General features: G+C 35.5%; 1 protein-coding gene across 8 annotated transcripts in view; it reads left to right on the top strand.

Moving 5' to 3' along the window:
* CHCHD6 (coiled-coil-helix-coiled-coil-helix domain containing 6) overlaps positions 1 to 27,281 on the top strand; it is a 339,494-nt gene that overhangs the window by 119,552 nt on the left and 192,661 nt on the right. For 3 of the 8 annotated variants that reach the window (XR_012484952.1, XR_012484955.1, XM_074283783.1), the window contains exon 5: positions 23,721 to 23,741. The exons of the other annotated variants lie outside the window; for them this stretch is intronic. Coding sequence is in view for 1 of the 3 variants with exons in the window: in XM_074283783.1 (XP_074139884.1) it covers positions 23,721 to 23,741 (21 nt within the window). In the remaining 2 variants the exon portion in view is untranslated. The remainder of the gene's footprint in view (positions 1 to 23,720; positions 23,742 to 27,281) is intronic. 8 annotated transcript variants of the gene reach the window in all.

The raw sequence follows: 27,281 nt of genomic DNA, 5'->3' as shown, positions 1-27,281 counted from the left end.
CCTTTTCTAAATCCTGAAAAGTACTGATTAGGTGATCTCCAAAGCATGCTACTTTTTCTGTATGCCCATTGTGTTTCTGCATAGATTCATTTTGTTTTCTATAACAGAAAGAACCCAAACAATTACATCTAAATCATATTTTTGTAAGTTGAATCCTATATCAAAGGAATAAAAGGAGCTGACTCTTCATAGAACCTATGAGATGATTTTCCTTTTGAAAACACTAATATATGGACACTAATGTTTACTAATATACATAAAGAAAATTCATTTCATTGGTCAGAACTTAAATCTTTCAAAAATGTTCTTTAAAAGTTTATTGTGTTATATGAATTGTTCTTCTGACTCAATTTTACTCTCAGTTCATTACAATTCATATGATACAATAATATTCTATTATATTCATGTACCACAGTTAGGTTGAATTATTTTCTTTTTCTTTTTTTAAAAATAATTCCCTCCTTTAATATTAGAAAACTTGTTTTATTGGTGACCATTTCTTCTCTCTTAACCCCTGCCTTCTTATCACTACATTTTTTTCCTGTTGAGTTTGATGTATTTCTAAACCAAACTATTTTATATATATTCAACTTTCCTTTATCCACTTTAAATAATAATGAGAGATAGAGAATATTATGAAATGCAAAATGGATCATTTTTATTATATTAAATTTAAAAAAATTTTTACACAAATAAAACCAATGCAACCAACATTAGAAGGGAAGCAGAAAGCTGGGAAACAAACTTTTTTGAGAAAGGCCTCATTTCTCAAATATCTAGAACTAAGTCAAATTTATAAAATATAAGTCATTCGCCAATTATTAAATGGTCAAAGGCTTTGAAAGGCAGTTTTCAGATAAAGAAATTAAAGCTCCCCATAATCATATAAAAAAATGCTCTAAATCACTATTGATTAGAGAAATGCAAATTAAAATAACTCTGAGGTATCACCTCAGATTGACTAGTATGAGAGAAAAGGAAAATGATAAGTGTTGAAGAGATTGAATTTGTGAACTGATCCAATCACTTTGGAACTATGCACAAAGGGCTATAAAACTCTGCATACTTTTTGATCCCTCAGTGCCACTACTGGGTCTGTGTTCCAAAGAGATCATAAAAAGAGAGAAAAAATTCACATGTGCAAAAATGTTTATAGCAGCCCTTTTTTGTGATAGCAAAGAATTGGACATTTGAGGGAATACCTATCAATTGGGGAATGACTGAACAAATTGTGGTATATGAATGTAATAGAATATTGTTCTATAAGAAATGATGAGCTCAATAATCTTAGAAAATCCTGGAAAGACTTAAATGAAATGATGCTGTTTGAAGAGAATAAAACCAGGAGAACATTGTACATAATAACAGCAAATTGTGTGATTATCAACTTTGATAAACTTATCCCTTCTCCAGCTAAACAGTGATATAAGATGATTCCAAAAGATTTGTGAGGGAAAATAAAGTCCATATCCAGAGAAAGAACTATGATGTCTGAATACAGATGGAAGCATAGTATTTTCACTTTTTTGGGTTTTGTTTTTTCTTTCTAGTGATTTTCCTTTTCTTTGTTTTGTTTGTTCTTTTTATGTTCTTTTTTCACAATCCTGACTTTGTTTCCTTGGTTCTTGAAAGCCTACTTTTTTAAGCATTTGCTGTATTTTTTCTTTGGTTTGAAAGCGATTTTTCCTTTTGGGAGGAGGTAGAGCCATGATGGTAGAGTAAAGGCTGGGACTTGCCTGAGCTCTCCTTCAAACCTCTCTTTTTTCTTCTACTTCTCTCTCTCTATTTTTTTTAAGACTTGAACTTCATACTTTAAGTGGTTACTCACAATTAGAGCTTGGTCTAACTCTGATCTGCCCTGAAGCTTTGGCCTGCCACATTTCCACCTGGGCTCGTTTGCCCTTCCTTTGGCAACCCGATGGCCCCATTTGCTACTGGGAGCTCCATAGAATTGCTGAATTTAATCCAAACAGTGGATTGATTTAGAACTCAGTGCTTCTAGGATTATGAGTTCCTATTATGAACACTTGGCAAACTGTACCAATTGCTGTTGCTCCTGGTGACCTACAAGTTCCTAGCTATCATTAACCATTATTTTGAAATCTCTCACTATCTTGGAGGAACCCTCCCAGAGGGGCCTCTGTTTTTACTGTTATCTGATATCTTTAACTGTTTTCTGGTTCAACTAGAAGCTACTGGATTGCCTGCATTACTATACTGATAAATGCTTTCCTACTGCTGGGCTTCGGACTGACTTTCTTTGCAGTTCTAGAATGGAAGAAATCACTGTAGTTATTACTTACTCAGTTTCTTGATATTTAATCTGGTATAAATTTCAGGTTCTTGATAGAGTAGATATGTGGGAGCTTAAGAAGTCTGCCTCCATCATGAAGCCATTTTGGCTGGAAGGAATGGTTGGTGAGGGAAACCCATTGTGGAAATTCCCTCTATCAGTGAGAATCACTAGCTGTTGTGGAATTTTTAATCTTCAAGAATTTTCTGGATCATTGCAGTTTGCCCCCAAATTCACAAAGCCAATGTGTGTCAGAAGTGGGATTTTTGAAGACAAGCCCTCACAACTCCAAAATAAACTCTCTATTATCACTTATCACACTTAGTGTACTAGCTACTCTTAACTTTGTGAGGTTATTTTTCATCAATAACACTAAAATGTAGATATCCTCCATACATGATTGTGTAAAATTGTTTAGATATATTTTGGGAGCATAAAGAGTAACAAATATGAGAAATAGGTTAATATGAAATCGATCTCTATCCAGAAAATAGATCTTTTTTAGCAAATGCAAAGCATGCATCTTTCCTTCTCTTTAATAATAACAACAGTAATAATAGCTAGCATTTATGTAGTACTTTGAAGTTTGTAAAATGTTCTACCTATGTGAACTCCTTTGATCCTCACAACAATCTTGGAAGGAGGTGGTGTGATGAAGAAACTGAGTCACTTGAAGGTTAAGTAACTTGTCCAGGGTCACCTAGCTAGCCAGCTTCTAAGGCAGGTGTAGAGGGTTGAAACTCCAAAAAGGTATGCTTGAATCAGACAACCTAGCACTTAAGGCTAATTACCTATTCGATATGAGACAATGACTCTATTAGCATATATTGGATAAATGGATGTTTTCACTGTTGGTGCTTGCTGAATGTTTGGTGTTAAGCTAATCAAAGGCAAGGATGGGAGGGTGGAGGAAGAGAAGGCAAAGTGACTTGGAGGCAGGACAAAGAGGAGAGAAGTTGGTGACTCTGGACTCCAGGATACAGGAGACATCTTTGGCAAGCCTCGTGGCAGTTTGCCTGCCTCCTTCACTTCTCCCTCTAAAGACCAAGGACTTAGATTTATCCTGACTCTGGCTGACCCTGAAGCCCTCCAGGGAGCTAGCCCTACAGGCAGAGTCACAGTTATTGTGTTCCATACAATACTCTGGCCAACCAGCTGTCTTTAAGGGAACTTATTTGATATGTGTGAGATGTGTGGGGAAAAGATGACTGGATTGAGAGTCAGGAGACCTGGGTTTTACTCCAAGCTATACTATCATATTATGTGTGAATTTGAACAAGTTCTTTCTGGGTTTTAGTTTCCATTAACCTTAATGAGTTAGTTGAAATAAGTAACTTTTAACTCTCTGTCTAGTTCTCACATTCAATGATCTCTTTGGCCTCATAAGTAATAAAACAAGATGACATTTCATGTTTAGTGCTGATCAATTTCTGAGAAGAATAAATTATTCCCCAAATTCTCCAACTGCTGATTTCTTTACCAAGTATTTATTAAGCACCTAAAATGTAGGTGCGCATTACTCAGCACAATTCGTCTCAAGTCAACAGTTCCTCACTTTTCCCTCTCTACTACCAGTTCATCTGGTCAACTAACCTGCACTTCACAAATCAATGTTTGTTTCTTTCCAGATATGGGGAAGATTAAACTTGAAGTCAAGAATATCTAGGCTCACATCCTACCTAAGGAAATCTATTAGCTATGTGATCTGGGAAAAAATATCACTTAGATTCTCTGTGATGAGGGACTTGTAAATTTACAGTCTTTAAACTTACAGTCTTTAAGGTCCTTCTGTCTCTAAATCTATGATGTTGTGATCTTATGCATTACATAGTTCATATAATCCCTGGAACTTTTCATAGCTGATTTTCTCCTTTGTAACATGTCATTAATGATTCTTAAACTTCCCCAGCTCAAATAACAGGCACCTCTGAGAACTAGGCAGAAAAAGGGAAGTGCATCTCTCACTTCAGAGGCACTGCCTTCAGCAGCTCTCCTAGGACTTGCCAAGTCACTCAAGCAAATGCAGGCAGTAGTTCTCTTCTGAAGAATTACCCAAAAAAGGTGTATCCAGTGGGTATAAAGAACCTTCAAATCAGCTTGTCCTTTAATTCTGTATTGTAAATAAATTTCTTTAGACTAGTACAAGAGCAAATGGGATCCTATTTGGAGCACCTTAAAGATGCTTGTTATTTAAAGAAGCTCTGCTGTGGATCCTTTTGTGAAGGGAAGAAGGCTTTTGTGCTGTGCATAATTGCCCCTTAATTTCTCTGTTTCAATTTTGATGCTTTAAGTCCAGACATTCTCTACCTCTGCAAAGCATTTCTCCTTGTGTGACTATTCTAATGACTGAAAAATGGAAGATAGAACCATCTTGTGAGAAAAGCAGGATGCAGTTTTGTTGGTGTTCTTTTTTCCCCTTTATAACTGAGCATCTTGGAGTATTGCCAGATAGATTATCCTCTTGCCTTGTTTGAAATGAAAAGCTTTCCTGGCAGATGCTGGAAAGCTACTTCTAGGGCATTGATAGTTACCCAGAACAGACATGGGCTTCCTCTCTTCTCCATGCCAGCTGACAGTGCATTTCCCCGCCCAGCATCTGCATACCCACCCAAAAGAGACTCTTTGAAGATCTGTATTTTTCTCTATAAGTATCTTTAGTGCATAATTTTGCGATGATGGGGTAAAGACTTTGACCCTCACTTAAGTATGCACAGAAAAATTGATTTCCACCTACACTGGACCTAAGCCTGTTTCAAATTGCTTGGCATTTGTAATTTGTAAAAGCCTACCTTTTACATCCATTATCTCCTGCTATTCCCCTTCATGTATTTGCCAAATGGACTATTCCCCACGAAATAGATACTCTTACTAAAGTCACCCTCTCAACAGCTGACTGTGTTCCCCTCTACAACAGTTCTATGGTTCTTTTGCTTCTAAAACCAGCAGTTTGATATGTACATTTTAGATTGGACCATTCATCCCTTCCCTATATTTATCTTCTGCTTTTTAGCCATCACTGTTTTGTTGCTGATATTCCTTCCTAGACTGCCATCATCTCCTTGGTGATATCCCATCCATCTTTGGGGTCATGCTCCAGAAGGTGCTTCCTCCAAGAAGTCTTGCCTAATCTCTCATTTTTCTAATGTTTCTCCTTCTTTGGAATTTCAATAACACTAATTTGGCACTTAATACATTAAACTATTTTTCTTACTGGAATCACAGAATCACATAGCCATCATGTTGGAGGAGAGGCTTGAACTCATCTCTTCTTCACTATTAGGTCTACTGATTATCCACTAGGATATATTGCCTCTCTCCTGCCTTGAAATTGTTTATTTATGTGTTTAAATGTTTATTTACGTGCATGGTTGATATAGAGTAAATAATTTTTGTTAAGGACATAAATGACCAGAAGGGCAAATGAACTGGTCATATATGAGACTAGAAATTAAACAGGTGACTAGTCTTACTGATATACTGGCATTTATCTGTGAAAAATTAAGGACCAGAAAGAAGCCTCCAACATGTAGAATAAATCCTCACTAGATGATTTATGGAAATATATAAATAAAACTTTAATATTATGAGATATGAATGGATTTCACTGTCTTGATAAATAGAGGGTAACATCCACACTAATGAGACTAGAACCCCCAGAAAGAATGAGATATTCACAGTTCCAATAGAGCAGTAATGAACTGAAACAGCTATTACTCCCAGCGAAAGAACTCTGGGAGATGACTATGAACCACTACATAGAATTCCCAATCCCTCTATTTTTGTCCACCTGCATAATTGTACACTATTTCAAAGTCCGATTCTTTTTGAACAGCAAAATAACTATTTGGACATGTATACATACATTGTATTTAACTTATACTTTAATATATTAATATATATTGGTCAATCTGCTATCTGGGGGAAGGGGTGGGAGGAAGGAGGGGAAAAGTTGGAACAAAAGTTTTTGCAATTGTCAATGCTGAAAAATTGCCCATGCATATATCTTGTAAATAAAAAGCTATATATAAAAAAAGAATGAGATATTCATTTGCATGTCTTATTTCCCCTATTAAAATTTAAACTCCTTGAGGGTAGGGATTGTTTTCTAGGTAATCCTTCTAAAACCTCCCAGTCCATTCCCTTCTTCCTCTCTAATCCACCCTTTACTAACCAAACTAATTTTTCTAAAGAACTGGTCTATCTGTGCTGTTGCTCTCTTTTGGTCATCAAGTAAAATACAAACTCCCCTTTTGGTTTTTCAAGCACTTCACCATATATTGCTATTCTGTCTTTCCAGGTTTTTTATATAGTATTCCACTCCACACACTGTGTATAACTTGCCTGCTCCTTGTATGTGACATTTCAGCTACCATTTCATGCCTTTACATGGGCTATCTATCCTCCATGACTGGAATTTACTTCCTCTTTGTCACTGTCTGGAAGAATCCCTAACACCTTTCAAAACTTAACTTGAGTGCTGTCTCCTTTAGGAAACTTGTTCTGAGCCCCCTTAGTTGTGAATGCCATCGCCCTAGAAATTATTGTGAATGTTTTTTTTTTTTTTATTTTGATTTTCTTTGTACATGTTCTCTTCCTCCTCGAGATCAAGGATAGTTTTATTCTTGTCATTATATTCTCCCAGCAGCTGATTATGATCCCTTTGCAAGAGCTCAATTGTTCCTTTGCCTCTCATATTTATTACCTATAGTTGTTTGAACTGTCTATTAAAATGTGTGGATTTTTAAAAAGAGAAAATAAATGAAGACATGTGAAGTGATGGTCTGTCTGTGGCTCTGAATGTTTTCTAATACCTATCGCCATGGCAACATGGTGGCCTCTAGATTTTCCTAGTTAGGAAGATGAACTCTTCTGCCCACAGATGTTGAATGGATTGGCTACCATTATCTAGTATGGCATTCAGCAGGTCTCCATCTGAAAAGCCCTGGGCCTCATTACCAGGGGACTTTCAGTCGAGAGCAAGTCATTAAACAATATCCCTGGTCTCTTACCTCCTCCCACTATCTTTTTCCAACATTCTGCCTTCAGAAGTCTGTGAAAACTTGGTGCCTCCTGGGAAATGCCTCCTGGTATTCAAAAATATATCTAAAAGGGGCCTGATTGGAGAAGGTGCACAACACATTGTAAAAGGCAGTTGTATTTTGAAAGTCTTATTTGTATTATGGTAGAATGATAGGATGAAGTGATAAAATCATTCATTAGTCCATGGATAAAAACACCCTGGAGATTTTTAAGGTTAAGTTTAAAACATTAGTTTGATGTTGCTCTCATGCTCCCAGATAGTTTCGATATACTTAACTTTGTGCTTCCATAGTTACAGAAGTATAGAATAATTTATGATAGACCCTTTTCGTACAGTTACTGTTCCCTGGATTTTTTTTTTCTTTTTTTTTTTTTTCTGGGAAATTTTATTTATTTAATTTATAATTTTTTCACAGTATATATGCATGAGTAATTTTTTTTATAATTTTATCCCTTGTATTCATTTTTCAAAATTATCCCCTCCCTCTCTCTATTCTCTCCCCTTGATGACAGGCAATCCCATACATTTTACATATGTTACAATATAACCTAGATACAATATATGTGTGTAAATACCATTTTCTTGTTGCACATTAAGTATTAGATTCCGAAGATATAAGTAACCTGGGTAGATAGACAGTAGTGCTTATTCCCTGGATTTCTATCACATTGTACTCTATTTCTAGCTTTCACCAATTTTTAATCTGTAAAAATATACTTAGATCATATGTAAGTAAAATGTGGTTCATAGATTGATACATTTCCACAGGATCCAGTAGACTTGACCCTTGACACCATGATTTCTAAGAGCAGTCAGTGGTATGCTCAGATCCCAGATCCCAATTTCTGTATTTCCATTAGGTAAATTCAGCAAGAAAGCCCCAGCTTTGCATTCTTCCCTGATTCTGGTTGTCATACCCAAAATTTGAATTGGGAAAAAACTCAATGTGCATAAAGAAATTCCCAATGTTTGGTGGAGAAGTGAAAGGGAGAAAACATAAGGTTTCCTTTGCCTATGTAAATCAAATGGCATAGGGGGGAATGCTGAATGGGTTTTTTTCTTAGAGTGTGACAAAGAGGTAAAACTTGACTTTTAAAGAAGGGTGTAAAAAGTTAATTGGTTAGACTAAGAGTTTTACTAAGTCTGTCTCCCCTCCTTCCCCCAAAAGAAACCCCAGATGTAAGCTTCTAACCCTTGTTTAAGATTCCTTTTCTACTAAAAGTAGAAAAGCACTAAATAATTATATGTGAGGTAGTTTGGCAAGCTTGTAACTGTGCCCCGATATCAAGCTCACTGCCGAGAAGCACTGTTCCTAGAGGTGTGAGAATGAGCTGACAGCATCATGCTACCCTTGATTTGATCTTTTCACTTTTGGTCCCTGTATCTGACCCTTGGACCAGAACACTTGGCTAGTACCAACTTAGATTAACTAGTGTCTTGTCTACCAATATGGCCACAGGTTTAAAACAGGACTAAATGGATGGCTAGGAGAGCATTTGCCTTTGATTTTAGTGTAATGAACCATGCTGTCCAGGGGTTAGCAACTCATGGCCTGATTGTGCAAGATAGCATATGGGCTGCTTTTCACTGGCATTCGTGGTTACTGCTGCCACATCTCTTCTCCATAAGCACCATTTCTTTGGAGCGCTGCTCCAAAGCTGCAACTCTTATTTTCCCCTTGCTCCACAAATATAAGGCTTCACCCTTCTCTCAGCTGTAAAGTGGAGATGGTAATAGTATCTACTTTGCAGCATTGTTATGAGATAGAATATCAGATGAGATAATATTTGTAAAAGCCTTTCTAAAGCTTAGTGTGGAGCAGATAAAATATGTATTCACTCCTTCCCTTCCCTCTCCTCCAGAAAATAGAGATCAGAACCACGATGTCAATAAAAGACAGCTAGCTGAACAGAGAGTGCTGGACTTGGAATTAAGAAGACTTAAGTTCAAATCCACCCTCAGACCAGCTGTGTTGTTACTCTCAACAAGTCATCTACTCTCTCGTCTCATTTTACCTATCTGTAAAGTGAGGAATAATACTAGCATCTGCCTTTGAGAATTGCTGTAAGGATTAAATTAAATAATATTTGTAAAACACTTTGTAAATCCATCAGTGAATATTTATTAAGCACCTACTGTGTCCTATGTACTGTTCTAAAGACTGGTAATACAAAAAGAGGTAAAAGATAGTCCCTGCCTTCATGGAGCTTACAATGCAATGGGAGAGACAATATGTAAAATATATTGAAAGCAAACTATATACAGAATAAGTAAGAAATAATTAACAGAGAAAAGGCCTTGGAATTTAGAGGGATTAGGAAAGGCTTTGTGTAGGTGGTGAGATTTTGATTGGAATATAAATGAAGTCAAAGAAATCAGTAGTTGAAGAGGAGAAGAGATAACATTCCAAGCATGGAAAATGATCAGAGAAAATTCCTGAGAATATTTCTTATTCATGTAACAGTCAGGAGGCCAGTGTCACTGGCAGGGAGTAAGGTGAAAGAATATGGAAAGGTAGTATGGGGCTAGGTTATAAAGACCTTTAAATGCCAAATAGAGTATCTTGTATTTGATCCTGGAAGCAAAAAGCCACTGGAGTTTATTCAGTAGAGAGGACATGAGCTTTAGAAAAATCATCTTAGTGGTTTTTGAATCAATATAAATGATTGGTTGAATGGAAGTTAAATTAGAGTGGGAAGAGACACAAGGCAGGCACACCCATCAACAGGCTATTGAAGTAATCAAGGCATGAGGTAATGGGTGCCTGTGCTAGAATGAGTAAGTTGTGGGAGGAGAGAAAGGGGTAAAATTGAGAGATTTGCAAAGATAAAAATGACAACAGATTGGATATGGTGAATATGAGTAGCACAATGAGACATAGTAAGGATTCTGAGATAATTCTTAGATTGTGAACCTAAAGAGCTGGGAGGGTGTTGTTGGAGTAAAATGGTTAGCTTTGGTGAGGCTAACCATTTTCATCATGTGAAATGGGTGAAGGAAAAGAAAGTGGCAGAAACCATCCAAATGTTGGAGATGAGGAGGAAGGGAGAAGAGGGATCTTTTGCTTCATCCTCTTCCACATTACACTCTCTAATCATATTCCTCAGGGAATCTTTTTTTCTCTTGATCTTAACACTCATGAATTTAGTTGGCATCTCTATGCTGATAATTCTCAAATCTACCCCATACTGTTCCAAATTCTCTGCTGACTTCCAATTCTGCATCTTTGTTTTACAGATATGTAGAGCTGAATTCTAGTAACCATGTTAAACTAAAGTGTGATCAAATAAAAGCAAAGGATTCAGAGAAAGACTAGTCAAGACAGAGGAGAACTAGGAAAAAATGATATCCAGAAAACCTAAAGAGAAGAGAGAATCAAGACGGGTAGTGTGATCAGTAGTGTCAAAGACTGCAGAGAGATCAAGAAGAGTGAAAATATACCATAAGATTTGGCAGTAAGAAATCATGAATGACTTTGAAGAGAACACTTCTGGTGTATGGTCATATCAGAAGACAGGCTGTAAAAGGTTAAAAAGAGTGGGGGCGGGGGAGAGAAAGTGTGAGTGCCTATTATAGATGGCCTTTTTAAGGAATTTAGCTAGATAAAGGTCAGAAGAGCTATAGGGTGATAGTTAGCAGGGATGGAAAAATTAAGTGAGGACTTTTTTAGGATGAAATAGTCAAGGGATTGTGGTTTTTTTTTTTAATTTTTTTTACTATAGCTTTTTATTTACAAGATATATGTATAGGTAATTTTTCAACATTAATAATTGCAAAACCTTTTGTTCCAACTTTTCCCCTTCTTCCCCCCACCCCTTCCCCCAGATGGCAGATTGACCAATTCATGTTTAAAATGTTAAAGTATAAGTTAAATACAATATATGTATACATGTCCATAGTTATTTTGCTGTACAAAAAGAATCTGACTTTGAAATAGTGTACAATTAGCCTGTGAAGGGAATAAAAAATGCAGGCGGACAAAAATAGAGCGATTGGGAATTGTATGTAGTGGTTCATAGTCATCTCCCAGAGTTCTTTTGCTGGGTGTAGCTGGTTCAGTTCATTACTGCTTTATTGGAACTGATTTGGTTCATCCCATTGTTGAAGAGGGCCACGTCCTTCAGAATAGATCATCATATAGTATCGTCGTTGAAGTGTATAATGATCTCCTGGTCCTGCTCATTTCACTTAGCATCAGTTCATGTAAGTCTCTCCAAGTCTCTCTGTATTCATCCTGCTGGTCATTTCTTACAGAGCAATAATATTCCATAACCTTCATATACCATAATTTACCCAACCATTCTCCACTTGATGGGCATCCACTTAGTTTCCAGTTTCTGGCCACTACAAAGAGGGCTGCCACAAACATTCTTGCACATACAGGTTCCTTTCCAAGGGATTGTTTATAGGCAGTTGGAAATAAGCCAATAGAGAAGAGAGAGCTCACTCTGAATGGCCTCAAATTATAAATGCTAGTTGTTATTATTAGTTATTATCTTGGAAAGTTGCTATTCTGGATGCCATAGGAGCTCTTCCCTCCAAAAGAGGAGTATCTGAGCCATCCCAATACAGTTGTCAACACTGAGGCAGAAACAGACATTTCCTTATTAGTCACTTGCTAAGTAGAATTGTCTTATCTACATAACTTGCATTACATGGATAGTAACAATTGTCCCTTACCACCTTATAATGACAGTAAAAAATGGGGATTAATTATGTTAGCAAAGCTCTATGAACTCTAAAGAAGTCCCCATGTGAATTCAGTTCAGCTTACTTAATGTATTGTGCCTAGTACAGTGTCAGCTTCTCAGTGTGCAGCCGGTAATAGTTATCAATTGAAGGAGAGTCTGTTCTAAACAGGCTGCTCTGAAGCTACTCTTTAAATGGAGACTTTAAATTCCACCAGCTTGTGGCCTCCAAATGGTAAACTACATTGTAGCCATAGTATAGAGCACTTTTTTTTCAGTGTTTAATTTCTCATCTTCCTTTCTAAATACTCAGGTACTTACTTGATGAGAATAAACTTGAAAATTAGAAGCCAAGTGTATTGCCAGGAAGAGCCTGTTGTTTAACCCCCCCCTTTTTTTTATTGTGCTTCAGCTTGACATCAGTATTCTTTCTCTTTCATTACTTTTATGCAGTTCAGAAAATGAAGGGTTAGTTTCATTTACTGAGACCTATTTTGATGAAGCTCTTTCTAGTAATAAATGAAAGAAATAGGTGGGTTTTCTTTAATTGATCTAGCAGAGTTCTCAATATTTTGGCCTTTTTCCTATGTTCTGACTTTTTTGTAAATTTTGCTTGCCCCTTTCAAAAGTTCATATTTTTGGTTATACCTTTATCATCCCACTTAAAATGTTTTCCTTCTATTTTCTTTTCTTCATTGTCTCTTTGCAACTTTTACCCCCTGGCTCCTTGTTCTGCCTCTTCCCTCTTTCACATTATAGCCCTTCAAATACTTTCATATAGCTATCATTTCTCCTTCTATCTTCTTGCCCTGAATTTTCTTTTTTAAAGGTTAAAAATGTCCAGTTTCTTTAACCAGTCTGCATACCCTATGAATTCATTGAAATTCTGGTTCCCCTTCTTTGAGCACTCTTTTGTCTATTTCCTTAAACTGAAATAGTCAGAACTGAACATATTAATTCTGATGAGGGCAGAATAGAGTATTGCCCCTTAATTTCTAAAAGTAATGACCCCTTAATAGAACCCAAAATGTCATTTTGTTTTTTTGACTGACATATCTGCTAATTCATATTAAGCTTTTAGTCCACTAAACCCCCAGATCTTTTTCAGAATAGTTTCTTTCTGATCATATTTTCCCTAAATTATACTTGTGAAGTTGATTTTTTTGTACTCAAGTACAAGACTTGACACTTATCCCTGTTTAATTTTATCTTCTTAGAGTCGTTCCAGTGTTGAAGCTTCTTGGATCCTGACTGTCATTATGTTAGCTATCCCTTTCTGCTTTGTGTCATCTGCAATTTAATGAGCATACCACTTATATCTATATTCAAGTCATTAATAAAGATATTAATCAGCACAAGATCAAGCCCAGATCTCTTAGGAGGCCTCCTGCCACAATGACATTTAACTACTAACAACAGACTTTGTATTATCATCCGTACCATACCTCTCTGTTTTTACCAAAGAATGTGAAGTACATTATCAAAAGCTATATTAAAAGTTAGGTAAATTATGTCAAGTATCCTTCTCACATAGTAGTTTAGTTAAAGTGTCCCCTCCCAAAATGAAATTAATCTGGCATGACCTATTTTTGTTGCTACTGTGCCATCTCTTTATAATTACCAATTCCCTTTCTTGGATGTTCAGCAACCATTTCTTTGAGGATTCATTCTAGAATTTCCCCAAGAATCAAAATCATGCTTATTGGATTAGAGATTGGAAACTGTTCTCTTCCCTTTTTTGAAAACCGCAACACTTGACCTCTAGTCCTTTGGTGTCTTTTTTGTTTTCGTAATCTTTCAAGTATCACTGAGTCTATCAGCAATTACATTAGCCAATTCTCTTAAGAACTGAGAATATAGATATTTGGGCCAGGTGACTTAAATTCATCACAGGTAGCTAAGTGCTTTCTTACAGTCTCCTTAGTTATCTTGGGAATTGACAACTCCTTGCTAACATTTTTGTTCTGTCATTTCCAGCGTAAAGGTCATTTTTCTTTACAGAGAAAACATAAAAAATCAGGAGTTGAACAGCTCTTCCTTCTCTCTATTTTCAGTTATCATTGTCCTATCCATCCCAAGGAAAGGTACAGGTATTCTTCCTTATTTCATCCTAATTTTTCTCCCAGCTAAAAACAAATCTGAAAAAATCCAAGCCTTTTAATGTCCTTAACTTTCTTCACCAGCCTTATAGCTCAGCCTGAGCTTTGGCATTATTTACATTATTTTCATAGGAACATGGTCTTATTATGATACTTTGTTATCTCTTCTGTGAAGCCTTCCTCACCAACATTCTGTAGTGTTCTTTCAGTCATCTGCATTGTTCTGATTTTTTTTTATTGCACATTCTTGTCTTATCTCTCCAACTAGATTACAAGTTTCCATAAGGCAGAGAATGTTCTATTTCTCTTGAATTTCCTCATAACACTGGTATAGGCTGGGACACATAATAGAAACTAAATAAACATTGGATAGATTAATGAGTGGACATTTGAATAAATGTCTAGTACAATTCTTACCTGAAATATAGGATTATTCTTCTCTTATTTAAGCACCACACATTTTGAGAGTGCAGATTTTAGATGGAAAATTTCAACATTGAGCTCCTTTCCCATATTAAAAATATTTTTGTGTGTTTCTTGCTTTTTCCAGGTGTAGGAATTTAAGATTCTATCAGATTCTTTTGATTTACAGGGTAACCAGTGGCAAAAATACAAGTTCTTGTTATCATTTTCTTGTGTGCCCTGCTTATAGATTAAGATGATTTTTGTGATAATAACAAAGATGACAAATATAACAAAAACAAAAATGACCAGAACAAGAATAGCTAGTGTTTGTAATGCTTTAAAATTTTGCAAAGCTTATATAAATGATTTCATTTGATCCCTACAATCTTATGAGATAGTTGTTGTTATGTTGCCCATTTTTACAGATGAAGAAACTAAGGTTCAGAAAGATTAAATGAGTTACTCAGAGCAACACAGCTAGTAATATCTCAAGTGAATTTCAAGACCATATCATCCTGACTTCAAGTTCAGGATTGTAGCATTTCTGTCACACATATGCATAAAAACTACCAGCTCTTGAGTAATTGTTTTGATGAAAGGGATCATAGATGTTCAAAAGAACATCAGCTGTCATTTAGTTCAGTCCCCTTGTTTTATAGATGAGAGAGCCAAGAGAAATGTATGACTTGTCCAAAACTCTACAAATATTAAGTGGTAGAACTAAAATTTGATCTTTGTTGAATAAGTTATCACTGATGGATAACACCTTTTCTTTGATTTTAAGATGGTTCTGTTTCCAAATATTGTGATCTCTTGGTAATGAAATTTACTGAGACTCATGGTTATGTCTCCAATCCAGCAATTGTGAATTTGGTGTAACTGAAATTGGGGGAGGAGAATACTTTTCTGAAGTATTTCATAGTGCCTTGCTAGAATGGCTAATCAACAAACATTTATTGAGTATCTGGTATGGTTTTTGTGCTCATTGCTATAGAAGTTCAAAAAAAGGGTGATCAAATACTGCATGTTGTCATTCCTTGTCCATAGATAGCTTAGGGGAGTAGTCCTTAGGGGAGATGGGGAGCCAAACCAGACATTGTCAGCAACTTCCCTCTGGGCTGAAGAGTCTTATACCTTACCCAGAGTTCCCCCTTTCTTTTGTTTTAATTGAAGCAGGTATATATATATATATATATATATATATATATATATATATATATATATGTATATATATATATATATATCAGTGGTTAAATCTATCAGCATGTGAGGAATCACATGAGCAAGTTGTAATATCACACAAGTAAGTAATAACATAACAAACAATATGAATAAACAAAATACTATAAAGATTTCCATGAGTTCCAGAAGGAAGGTATAGAAAATAACTATCAATTCACAATCACACATATACCTCTTTCAGCAGCCAAGAGATAGTACACCAGTCTATTGTCCAATAATTCATGTGTCAGAGAATCCAGTGATTCTTACAGATTGTGAAGTCCTGCATGAGTCTCATTAACAATTATTTTTGATGTTCATGAATCAATTGCCATACACATTGGATTAACTGCCAAGATCTTTCAGTAGCAGATGTAGTCAGAGATGAAACCACCTGATTTTTATTGGGTCTTCTTCATTTTGAGGGTCCTCTCTTTTTCCTTCTCTCTCTAATGGACCAGACAGATACAGCTCGGTGGTACCCATTGGATTCCTTCTCCATCTGTAGAGATACAAGTAAACCCTCTACTCCAAGCAAAGATCCCTTCCAGTCACCACTTTCCGGATCTCCACATCACCTGTAGATTATCTAAAACTATTGAAGCTGCTCGCACTGGTCCCCAATGATGGTGGAAATGTGGAGTCTGTTTATTCCAAATTCTCTCCCCCTTATATACCCTCATACCCTTATATAACCAAAGCAATACTGTGCATGCACTGACTATACTGTGTACACGGAACCACATAAACAACTTGCTATTAGTATGTAGTTTGTCACCTGGTATCACTCTTTGCTACTTGGTATCACTCTGCTTCAATTACAACATGGGTTGTCATGCCCCCTGATTTCTCAGGGAGGCTGAGAGCCCTTAGGGGAGATAGGGAGCCAAACTAGACATTGTTAGCAGGTTCCCTGTAGGCTGAAGGGTCTTATACTTCACCCAGAAGTATATTTATATGCTATCTGTGGCCCTTTACAAAAACATACAGTACTATCCTATGGCTATTATCCACTACCATCAGCAAAAAAGGTTTCTTAACTTTTAAAGTTCCAAGATTAATAATTATAATTGTGTTGAGTTCAGTTTTGGATTTTAGTCCTTCCATTTTTATTGTATTTTGTTTTCTTGGTATTCCTTGCTTCATTCTCAAAATTTTTCACATACATTATTTCTTATGCTACAATAATGTGTTCATGTACCATAATTTGCTTAGCCATCCTTCAGCCAGTTAGCATTTATTTTGTTTGTATTTCTTTGCTATCTCAAAAAAATTGCTGCTATTAATCAGCTAGCGCTTATTAAACACCTACTAAGTGTCAGACATAGCATACTAAGTGTTAGTTATATAAGTACAAAGAGTGAGATAATTCCTACTAGCCTACATTCTAATAAGAAATGCAAGAAATACATATGCAAAATGTACAAAATAAATATAAAGTTAACAATTACAAATATATTACAAAATTGTTATATACAGGCTAATTTACAAGGGAAGACAGCTTTTTTTCTCAGTAGTATTTTACTTTTCCAAATATACATAAAGGTTGTTTTCAACATTCATTTTTTATAAGATTTTGTCTTCCAAATTTTTTCTCTTCCCTTCTTTACTTCTCCCTCCTCAAAACAGCAAGCAGTCCAACATAGGTGATAAATATACAATTCTTCTAAACATATGTCCATATTTGTCATGTTGTACAAGAAAAATCAGACCAATAGAGAAAGAACTATCTCGAGAAAGAAAATACAAGGAAAGAAGGTAAAATACTATGCTTTAAAATAACTGTTTGGACATGTATACATATATTGTATTTAAATACTTTAACATATTTAACATGTATTGGTCAACCTGCCATCTGGGGGAAGGGATGAGGAGAAGGACGGGAAAAGTTGAAGCAAAGGGTTTTGCAATTGTCAATGCTGGAAAATTACCTATGCATAAATTATTTGTAAAGATTAAATTAATTAACTAAAATTAAAAAAAAAAAAGAAAATACTATGCTTTAATCTACATTCAGTCTCCATAGGTCTCTCTTTTATCTGCAGATGGATTTTTTCCATCTCAAGTCTATTGGAATTGCTTGAATCATCTCTCTGTTGAAAAGAGCCACATCTGTTATAACTGATCATCACATAATCTTGTTACTTTGTACAGTGTTCTCTTGGTTCTGTTTACTTCATTTAGCATGAGTTCATGTAAGTCTTTACAGGCTTTTCCTAAGTCAGCCTCTTTACCATTTCTTATAGAACAATAATATTCCATAACATTCTTATACCATAACTTTATTCAGCCATTCTCCAACTGATGGGTATCCATTCACTTTCTAGGTCCTTGTCACTACAAAAAGGGCTGCTACAAACATTTTAGCCTACATGAGTTCTTCAGATGAAGATATTAGTTCTTGGATGATTAAGAAAAGTCTTCATGCTAAAGATGATCTCTGAGCTTATCATTCAGTGATTTTTTTTTCATTTTAAAATCCCTTAACATCATTTTCTACTCTCTCTTATTCTTTCCCCTAGTCTCTCACAGAAAAGGTACACCCTATTCTTACCAAGGCCAATTCTTCCATATGTCTACTTGAACCTATACTTTCCCATCTTTAGTAGACTGCTTATTTATTCCCTGCTTCACTCTCCATTCAATCTTTTTCTTATACATTTACCATTTCTATGTTCCTCTGACTTCTTCCTCAGCCCTTTGTAATTTAACTTCTGCCCTTATCATTCAATTGAAACAACTCTGTTAACTCTTTAACTGCCAAATCGGATGGTCTTTTCTCAGAACTGCTCTTTCTCAAATTATCTGCTTTATTTGTTACTGTTCTAACTCTTTCATGTATGGTTTTTAATGACACTATTCTCCCTGGTTCTCTTGCTTGTCAGACAGTTCCCCAGTCTTCTTCACTAAGTTATCATCTGTATCTTGTTCTTGTGAAGGTAACACTATTCTTACAGTGTGTTAGATTCCTAATCACATTATTTTCAATTCTGTATTTCATGTTACCCCACTTATCCAGGGAATTGACAGATTTTGCCCTTTGTACCTTCACAGCATTCCTCAGATCTGATCCCTTTTCTCCACTGACACAGCCACCTTTATTTTCTTTGTTAAGGCCTTCATTATCTTTCAGAATATTATTGTGACAGCCTCCAAGTTTGTCTTTCTACTTCTCATCTCTCTGCACTTCAGTCCAGCCTACATTCTGCTACTGCCAAAGTAATTTTTCTCAAGTGTAGATCTGATCTGGTGACTCTTACACAACGAACTCCAGTGGCTTCTTATTGCCTCTAGGGTAAAATATTATTAACTCTATTGTTGCATTTATTAAAGCTGTATACAAACTGGCCCAAAATCTATCCTTTCAGCCTCTTTGGACTTTACTACCTGTCCTGAAGCTGTAATCTAGACAAATTGGCCTGTTTCTCACAAACAATACACCCTCTACCACTTCTGTGCCTTTGTCCTCATGTTTCCCCCTCTCCTGGATTGCATTCCCTTTATACTTCCTCGTTATAGAATCTTTCTCTTTCTTCATTATTAATAGCTAACATTTGAAGACCACTTCAAAGTTTACAAAATGCTTTACATATCTTCTCACTTGATTTCTATAACATTGCTGTGTGGTAGATACTATTATCTCATTTTACAGAACAGTAGTTGCCTAGCTAATTTCTGAGGTTGAGTTCAAAATTAGTTCTTTCTTGTTCTATCCAGCACTCTTCCTCCCTCATTACCTTAAGATGCAGCTTAGGTACTACATTCTGTCAAAAGCCTTTCCTGACTTCTCCAACTGCTAGTGCCCCTTCTCCCAAAACTACATTATATTTAACTGCTTCTTATACACACACATACACACACACACAGAGTTGTGTTTATTAACTTTATGCTTCTAGTGCATATATTTCATATATACTTCTTGTTTTCCCTTTAAAATGAAAGCTCATCATTAAAAAAGGGGAAAGGACCCACATGTGCAAAAATGTTCAAAAAAAATGTTCGTAGCAGTCTTTTTTGTAGTGGCAAGAAACTGGAAATTGAGTGGCTGTCCATCAATTGGAGAATGGCTGAATAAGTTATGGTATATGAATGTAATGTAATATTGTTGTTTTATAAGAAAAAATCAACAGGATGATTTCAGAAAGGCCTAGAGAGACTTATGTGAACTGATGCTGAGTGAAGTGAATAAAACCAAGAGGTTATTGTACATGGCAACAAGATTGCACAATGATCAACTGTGATGGATATGACTCTTTTCAACAATATGTTTCAGGCTAATTCTAATAGATTTGGGATGGAGAGAGCCATCTGCACCTAGAGAGAGAATTGAAAGAACTGAGATCACCACCTTTTTTCACCTTTTTTGTTGTTATTTGTTTTCATTTTTTTTCTTTCTCATTTTATTTTTTTTCATCTGATTTTTCTTATGCTGCATGATAATTGTAGAATATGTATAGAAGAATGGCCCATGTTTAACATATATTAGATTACTTGCTGTCTAGAAGAGGAAGTAAGGGGAAGGCAGGGAGAAAAAAATATGGAAAACAAGGTTTTGCAAGGGTGAATGTTGAAAACATGCATATGTCTTGAAAAATAAAATAAAATGCTCATTGAAAGTAGTTTTTGCTTCATTCTTTTTACTAGTTTTCTCCTGTACTTGTAGAAGTTACTCTAAATATTTGCTGGTTGATCAACTTTTCCAACATTGACTGTTCCCATCTTTCATCATCTTTTCCAGTTTGATAGATGTGAAGTGAAACCTTGTTTAGATTCGCATTTTTCTTAAGATTAGTGATTTTGAAGCAATCTTTCATATGGCCATTAATGTTTTTCAATTCTTTGAAAGTGGTTTGTACCTTTCAAACATTTTATCTGTTAAGGAATATTTATTGATCTTATTTTTTTATTGTTGCTAATGTCCTATATATTATGAATAGCCAACCTCCTTTGGGAAATTTCATTCAAAAAAAATTTTTCCCCTAATATTATCTTTTTTATCCTAATTACTGAGACTTTGTACAAATGCTTTTCAATTTCACATGATCAAAATTATCTATTTTGTCTTCTATGATTGCTTCTATCTTTTGATTAAGAATTCTTTCCTAAACAAAGATACAAAAAATACTTGTTTTGTTCTCCTTTAATTATTTTTTCATGGTTTTACTTTTCATGTTCAGGTTAAGTATTTTGATTGTTGTTGTTGTTAAATGGTATAAGATATTAGTGGAAGCTTGATTTCTGCCAAATTTCTTTCTGCTTTTCCCCAACAGTTTTTATCTAGTAGGGAATTCTTTCCCAAATAAATTAGGTTTTTAAATTTATGAAACACTGAGTATTTATTTATCACAAACAATGCTGGCCAGTCTGTTGGTCAGTAAGCTGTAGAAGTCAGTGATGGAAACTACCAAACCTCTACTACTCCTCAGTTGTACCTCTAAACTATAATATAAGTATATAAACCTAATCTTTGTTTTTCTTTCCTATAACATTATCTTCTTGATTCTGACTCTGCTAAAATCTTTAGAACTTTATCCTGCTTCAATTAGTGTTACAATTATCTTCTTGATTCTGACTCTTTGCTAAACTCCTTTTGATGAGGTCTAGAATTGGGGTACCTAAATGAAATTAGGGTTTAATTGAGGTTCTAGTGGCAGGTTCAGGGAACCAGGGAATCAAATAGAGCTCCCCTGCAGCCCCTTTGAATTCGGTACAAGGATACAGAGTTAAATGAGGTCTAGTGGTGGCATAAAGTCCCCTGTAAAGGAATTTACAGACCCGAAAACCTAGATTGATAAAAGAGGTTTATTTTGGAGTTTGGAAGTAAGGTTAAAGTCTAGTTAGTAAAAGGTTTTAAGTAAGGAGAAGAGGGCACCTGAAACAGGATTCCAGTGAGCAGAGATCCTTGGCATGCCAGGGGTAAGGCTGCCATGTTTGGAATCTCTGCAAAGAGAGGACTCCAGCTTGGCTCTTTTATAATGAGAGAGATTTAGCTAAGAGGACCAGTGGGTGGAGTCCCAAGTTGCCAAAGTCCAATGGGGACTGGGAGAGCCCAGATCTTCTATTGGAATTCAAAAGGGTGCTTTTGACCAAGATTTGTGAATCAAAGATCCTAGCTTCTTGAATTGGAGAGGCTGGGAATAAGAAAGGAATAAATCCATCTGAAAGAATTGTTTCTTAAAGGGAGCACAACCCATATCATTTTGCAACTTTTTCTCACTGTCAGACAGTGTAATTTCTTCTTGTTTGTAGCTCTTTGCTAAATTCTCTTTGCTAGATTCCCTTGGAACTTTAGCCTGCTTCATTTGGCTTCACAATTATCTCCTTGATTCTGACTCTTTGCTAAATTCCCCTGCTATTAGCCCACTGTCAAGCAGCATAATAAATCTTTGCCCCTTTAAAACAACAACAAAAACACTGAGTATTGAGTTTTTCCTGATTCTTCCTTGTTTCTTTTGCTGATCTACTTTTTAAATTTTTGAGCAGTACTAAATAAAGTTTTCAATTAATATCAAATAGTTCTTAATCCTTCCTAAATAGCCCACCTCTGAAGGCCTGAAATTTTTTTTTTACTAGATTCTTATAGTCTTTCTAAGCTTCTTATTACTTTGGATGGCTCCTAAGTCATGTGAACACAGAAACAGTAAGATTTGCCATGAACTTTGAATTTCATTTCCAAAGAGGAAAACCCAGTTTGCTTTAAGGTATGCATATTAACAACTTACATTTTTATAGCCCTTTAAAGTTTACAAAGTTCTTTTCACATAATAATCCTATTAGTCAAACAATGCAAGTATTAACACTAACAGGAGGAAACAGACTTCAAAGTAAGTTCACATAGGTTCTAAATCTTGGAATCAAACTTGGGCCAACACAGTCGTGTTAGGTCCCCTTCCACTACAACCTTCTTATATACAGGGAGACTACAAGTAAGAAAAGATGAGGCCGGATTTGAATTTAGGGCCTTTTATTCCAAATTCAAGGAGCTCTTTTAGCTGCTACATATATGAATGACAGCAATAAATGGGGTGCCGAAAGAAGCGAGGGTTAACTCTTAAACAGAGTTGATCTCAAAGAAGACAGCCATATCCTCTTATGATCTTTTAGGGCCTATTGTAAAAATAATACAGAACTAGGTGGGCTGTGAACTTAACCCACTTGGGTAATGCTAATGATAGATTATGCATCTGTTCTTAAAAGGTCAATTTAGCTTTGTTCTGAGAGGCATATCACTCAATTTTTTAGCTAAAGATCAGTACTTGTTTTAGTTAAGCAGATCTCAACTATATATAATGTAAATGTCTTGAGCTCTGCATTGCTGGACAAGTGATAAAACTATGCTCCTTGTGCATGTTGCATGTATGTACAAATAAACAAATATATAAATATATATGTGTGTGTATGTATGTATATAGTATATGTACATATATATATATATATAGTATATTTACATATAATATATACCAATTAATATTGATTCATTGACATAGTAGGATGCTGTTTGGGTATTCAGGATTCTTATCCATACATCTTGCTTTAGGACTCACTCTCCCACTATATTGTGGAATCTTTTTATACTTCAGTGGCAAGTTCAGATAAGCTGGTCAGAATTCCACATGAAGTCAAGACAGAAATCACTCTCCACACATCTGGACATTTGCATCTGAGAGCTCTGACCTTGGCTGTCTCATAGCTTTCTCCACAGCACGCATGTGTTCTTGCTTCATCTTTTTTATATACACACATATGCATATGTATATGTATACGTGTGTATATGTGTGTGTGTTTATTTGCTCTTGATCCTGAGCTAGCATAACAACCTCATTGTACAGGAACTAATGGGGGAGCAGAGCTACACTATCCAGTTGCATGTCCTTTTAAAGAAACATTTTTAAATTAGGTGTTAGATGCTGAACTAGGCAGCAAAGTTAAATTACTGATTTCTTTCTTTCTCCTTCATTTTGTTTTATTTCCAGCATGTGGATTTGGATGTGTGGGTAAGTTCTGCTTTTCTTTTCTATCTTTGTTATTTTAAGTGGTATGGTGGTATTCTATACCTAAAGAAAGTTTCTGCTTCACAGAAATGCAGAATTTTATTTTCTATCATTACTTTTTAAAAAGATGTTCAGCTAGAAAATTATGTCTTTCTTCCATAAAATCTTTTCCATGATGTCTTTGTATAGTTTATAGATGTTGAAAACAAAATATTATGTCTTGTGCATGTGTCTTTAGGCATATTGGGAAATCTGCCCATATCTCAGGCAAGTGTATTTCCAGTGCTGTTTTAATGAAATAAGCATTAGGGACAGCAGTGTTCCGGAGTTAGAGAGTCTGAGGAGAGCCAGAGCCAATCTCTATAGCTATCTAGTTTTACCCATGGTAGATGGAATACCCTGTATTTCCTGAGAAGGGGTCATCCAGCCTCTGCTTGAGTATGTTCAAACCTCAGATGGGAGCCCATTGTCTTTCAAAATTGCCCATTCCAATTTTAGGAAGATTTTCTTTGCTGACATCAAATTGAAATTTGCTTCTCTGTAACTTCTACCCCATTGCTCTTGATTCTACCTCCTATGATAAATAAAATAAATAAAACATACATAATCCTGTTTTCACATTTTGTTGTTCATTCATTTGGCTATGTTTGACTCTTCATGAACCCATTATGGGGTTTTCTTCCCAAAGACACTGAAGTGATTTGCCATTTCCTTTTCCAGCTCATTTAACAAATTAGGAACTGAGCCAGGCAAAGTGGCAGAATCACACAGCTAGTAAGTGTTTGAGGCCAGGTTTGAACTCAGGAAGATGAGTTTTCCTGACTTCAGGCCTGACACTGTATCTACTGTGCAATCTAGCCACATGATGATCCTTCAAATATTTGAAAATAGCTATCATATCCCTCTTGAGTCTTTTTTTTTTTTTTTTTAGAATAAAAATACCTTGTTCTTTCAAACAATACTCATATACCATATTCTCAAAGCCCTTCATCATTGTGTTTGCCACTTTATCAATGACCTTAAATTGTGGCACCTCAAACTCAATTCAGTACTCCATCCTGATTAAGGTAGAGTACAATTGGACTATCCCCTTCCTATTGCTAGAAGTTATACCTCTCTTATTGCAGCCCAAGATCACACTAGTTTTTTTGGTTGTCATATCACACTGATGATTCCTGTTGAGTTTGTAGTCTACTAAAACTCCTAGGTCTTTTTTTTTTCAGAATAATTGTTCTCTAATCATGCCTCCTTTATCTTATATTTATGATTTTTTGGTAGTCAAGTGCAAGAGTTTATATTTATTCATATAGACTTTATTTTTTTTCCTGAGGCTGGGGTTAAGTGACTTGCCCAGGATCACACAGCTAGGACCAGATTTGAACTCGGGTCCTCCTGAATTCAAGGCTGGTGCTCTCCACTGTGCCACCTAGCTGCCCCTATTCCTATAGACTTTCAATTTCTATTTAGCCAAATAACTCTAATCTATTTAGACAGATCTTTTGGAATCCTTACTGTCCATCCATTATGCCAGCTTTCCCTTAGTTTTGTGTCATTATTAAATATGATTAATCAAATAAGTATTTAGTAAACATATGCTACAACATCTATGCTTTTATTCGATCACTAATAAAAAAAAAGGCTAAATAGTGCAGAGCCAATCACAGTTATTTGGACTGTTCCATGATTGGAGAGCTTCTGCCACTTAAGACACTGATCCATTAGAGCCCCCAGCAGTGACTTTGAAAATACTAAATCAGTTACTGAGTGGCTGGGCTGGTCATGTAGAATAATGTCAAGAAGTTATTTCCATTTTTCTGGTTGTTTTCCTCATCATTGGAATGAAGGATAAATATGGCTCTGTAGAGGGATAGGTGACTAACTGAAGGGACCTTTCAGCAGAGTTTGGAAAAGGAAATAAGGTGGGTTTTGGGGTAGACTTAAGGAATTAATCCCTAGCATGGCTATAGCTCCTGTATCATTAGGGCAGAACCTGAAGCCTGTACCACATACCTGTGAATATCTGCCGATCAGATACATATTACAAAAAGGCAATATTCAATAGCATAGTACACAGAGCATTGGGTTTACAATCAGATCTCAGCTCTGTAAATAATTTAGGAAGTTGCCAGATAGTAACAATGGATGGTACACTAGAGTTGGAGGAAGAAAGAAAAGAAGGGAAGGAACAAAGGGAAAGAGGGAGAAAAGGAAGAAAGAAAAAAAGAAGGAAGGGAAAGGGAAGAGACAAAAGAAGGAAAGAAGGAATGAAAAAGGGCTGAAGGAGGATTTATTAAATGACTTAAGTGCTTGGGACAATATAGATAATATCTCAATCCTCACAGCAACATTGTGAGATAGATGCTAGTATTATCTCTACCTTCATCGTTTTACAGTTGAGAAAACTGAGGCAGAGAGAAGATAAGTGACTTGCCTAGACTCACACAACTAGACAGTATTTGAGGCTAGATTTGAACTCAGATTTTACTGACTTTAGGTCCAATGTCTCAGGAAGATCTGATTTTGAATCCTTCAAATATTAGCTGTGATCTTGGGCAGTCATTTAGTTGCCTCATTTGTAAAACAATAGGATTTTTGTGATCAAAGGAGATAACATTATAAAGCAATTTACACATTTTAAAGTGCTGTATAAAAGTTAGCTATTATTATTTTTATTAATTCATTTTTATTTTCAGCTTCCAATTCTTCCTTTCATCTACCCCCCCCAAAGGAAAATAAGAAAAACAAAGCCCATTATAGTCAAATATAGTCAAATTAAACAAATTCCTTATTAGCCATGTCCAAAAGAAAAAATATGCCTCGGTCTGCTCTTTGAGCTCATTTGTGTATTTGTATTGATCAGAGTATCTAAAGTCTTTCAGAATTATTTGTCTTTATAACATTGTTATTCTATGTTACTATCCTGATTCTGTTTACTTTGCATCAATTCATCTAAATCTTCCCAATTCCCAGCTCCACCGAGATAGCACATTAATGTGTATCTATCTAGCCTATCTAGCATTTGTTATTTTTTTTCTTTTGTCAATTATTAGTATGATGGGTGTTAAGTGGTGGCTCAATTTTAAATTTGTCTAATTATTAATGATTTAGAACATTTTCCTATATATCTATTGATACTTTGGATTTCTTTTTCTGAAAACTATTTATTCATATCCTTTGACCATTTATCAATTAAGCAATAGTTCTTATTCTTATACATTTGAATCAATTCACTATTATATATTTTAGAAATGAGACTTTTATCAAAGAAACTTGATGCAAAGATTTTTCCCTCGCTTTCCTTTTTCTTTCTAATTTTAACTATGTTCATTTTGTGCAAAACTTTTTAATTTTATGTAATCAGAATTGTCCATTTATCTATTATGTCCAAATTATACACCCATTTGGAGTGAATTATATGTTTGTTGTTCTATGCCTATTTTCTGCTAGACTGTCTTCCTGTTTTCACAATAGTTTTTGTCAAATAGTTCTTGCCTCAATAGCTGAACTATTTTGGATCTATCAAAAACTGGGCTATTATGTTTA

Source organism: Sminthopsis crassicaudata, chromosome 1 (assembly GCF_048593235.1).
Source record: "Sminthopsis crassicaudata isolate SCR6 chromosome 1, ASM4859323v1, whole genome shotgun sequence".
Lineage (NCBI taxonomy): Eukaryota > Metazoa > Chordata > Mammalia > Dasyuromorphia > Dasyuridae > Sminthopsis > Sminthopsis crassicaudata.
This window is presented reverse-complemented; position numbering and strand designations above follow the sequence as displayed.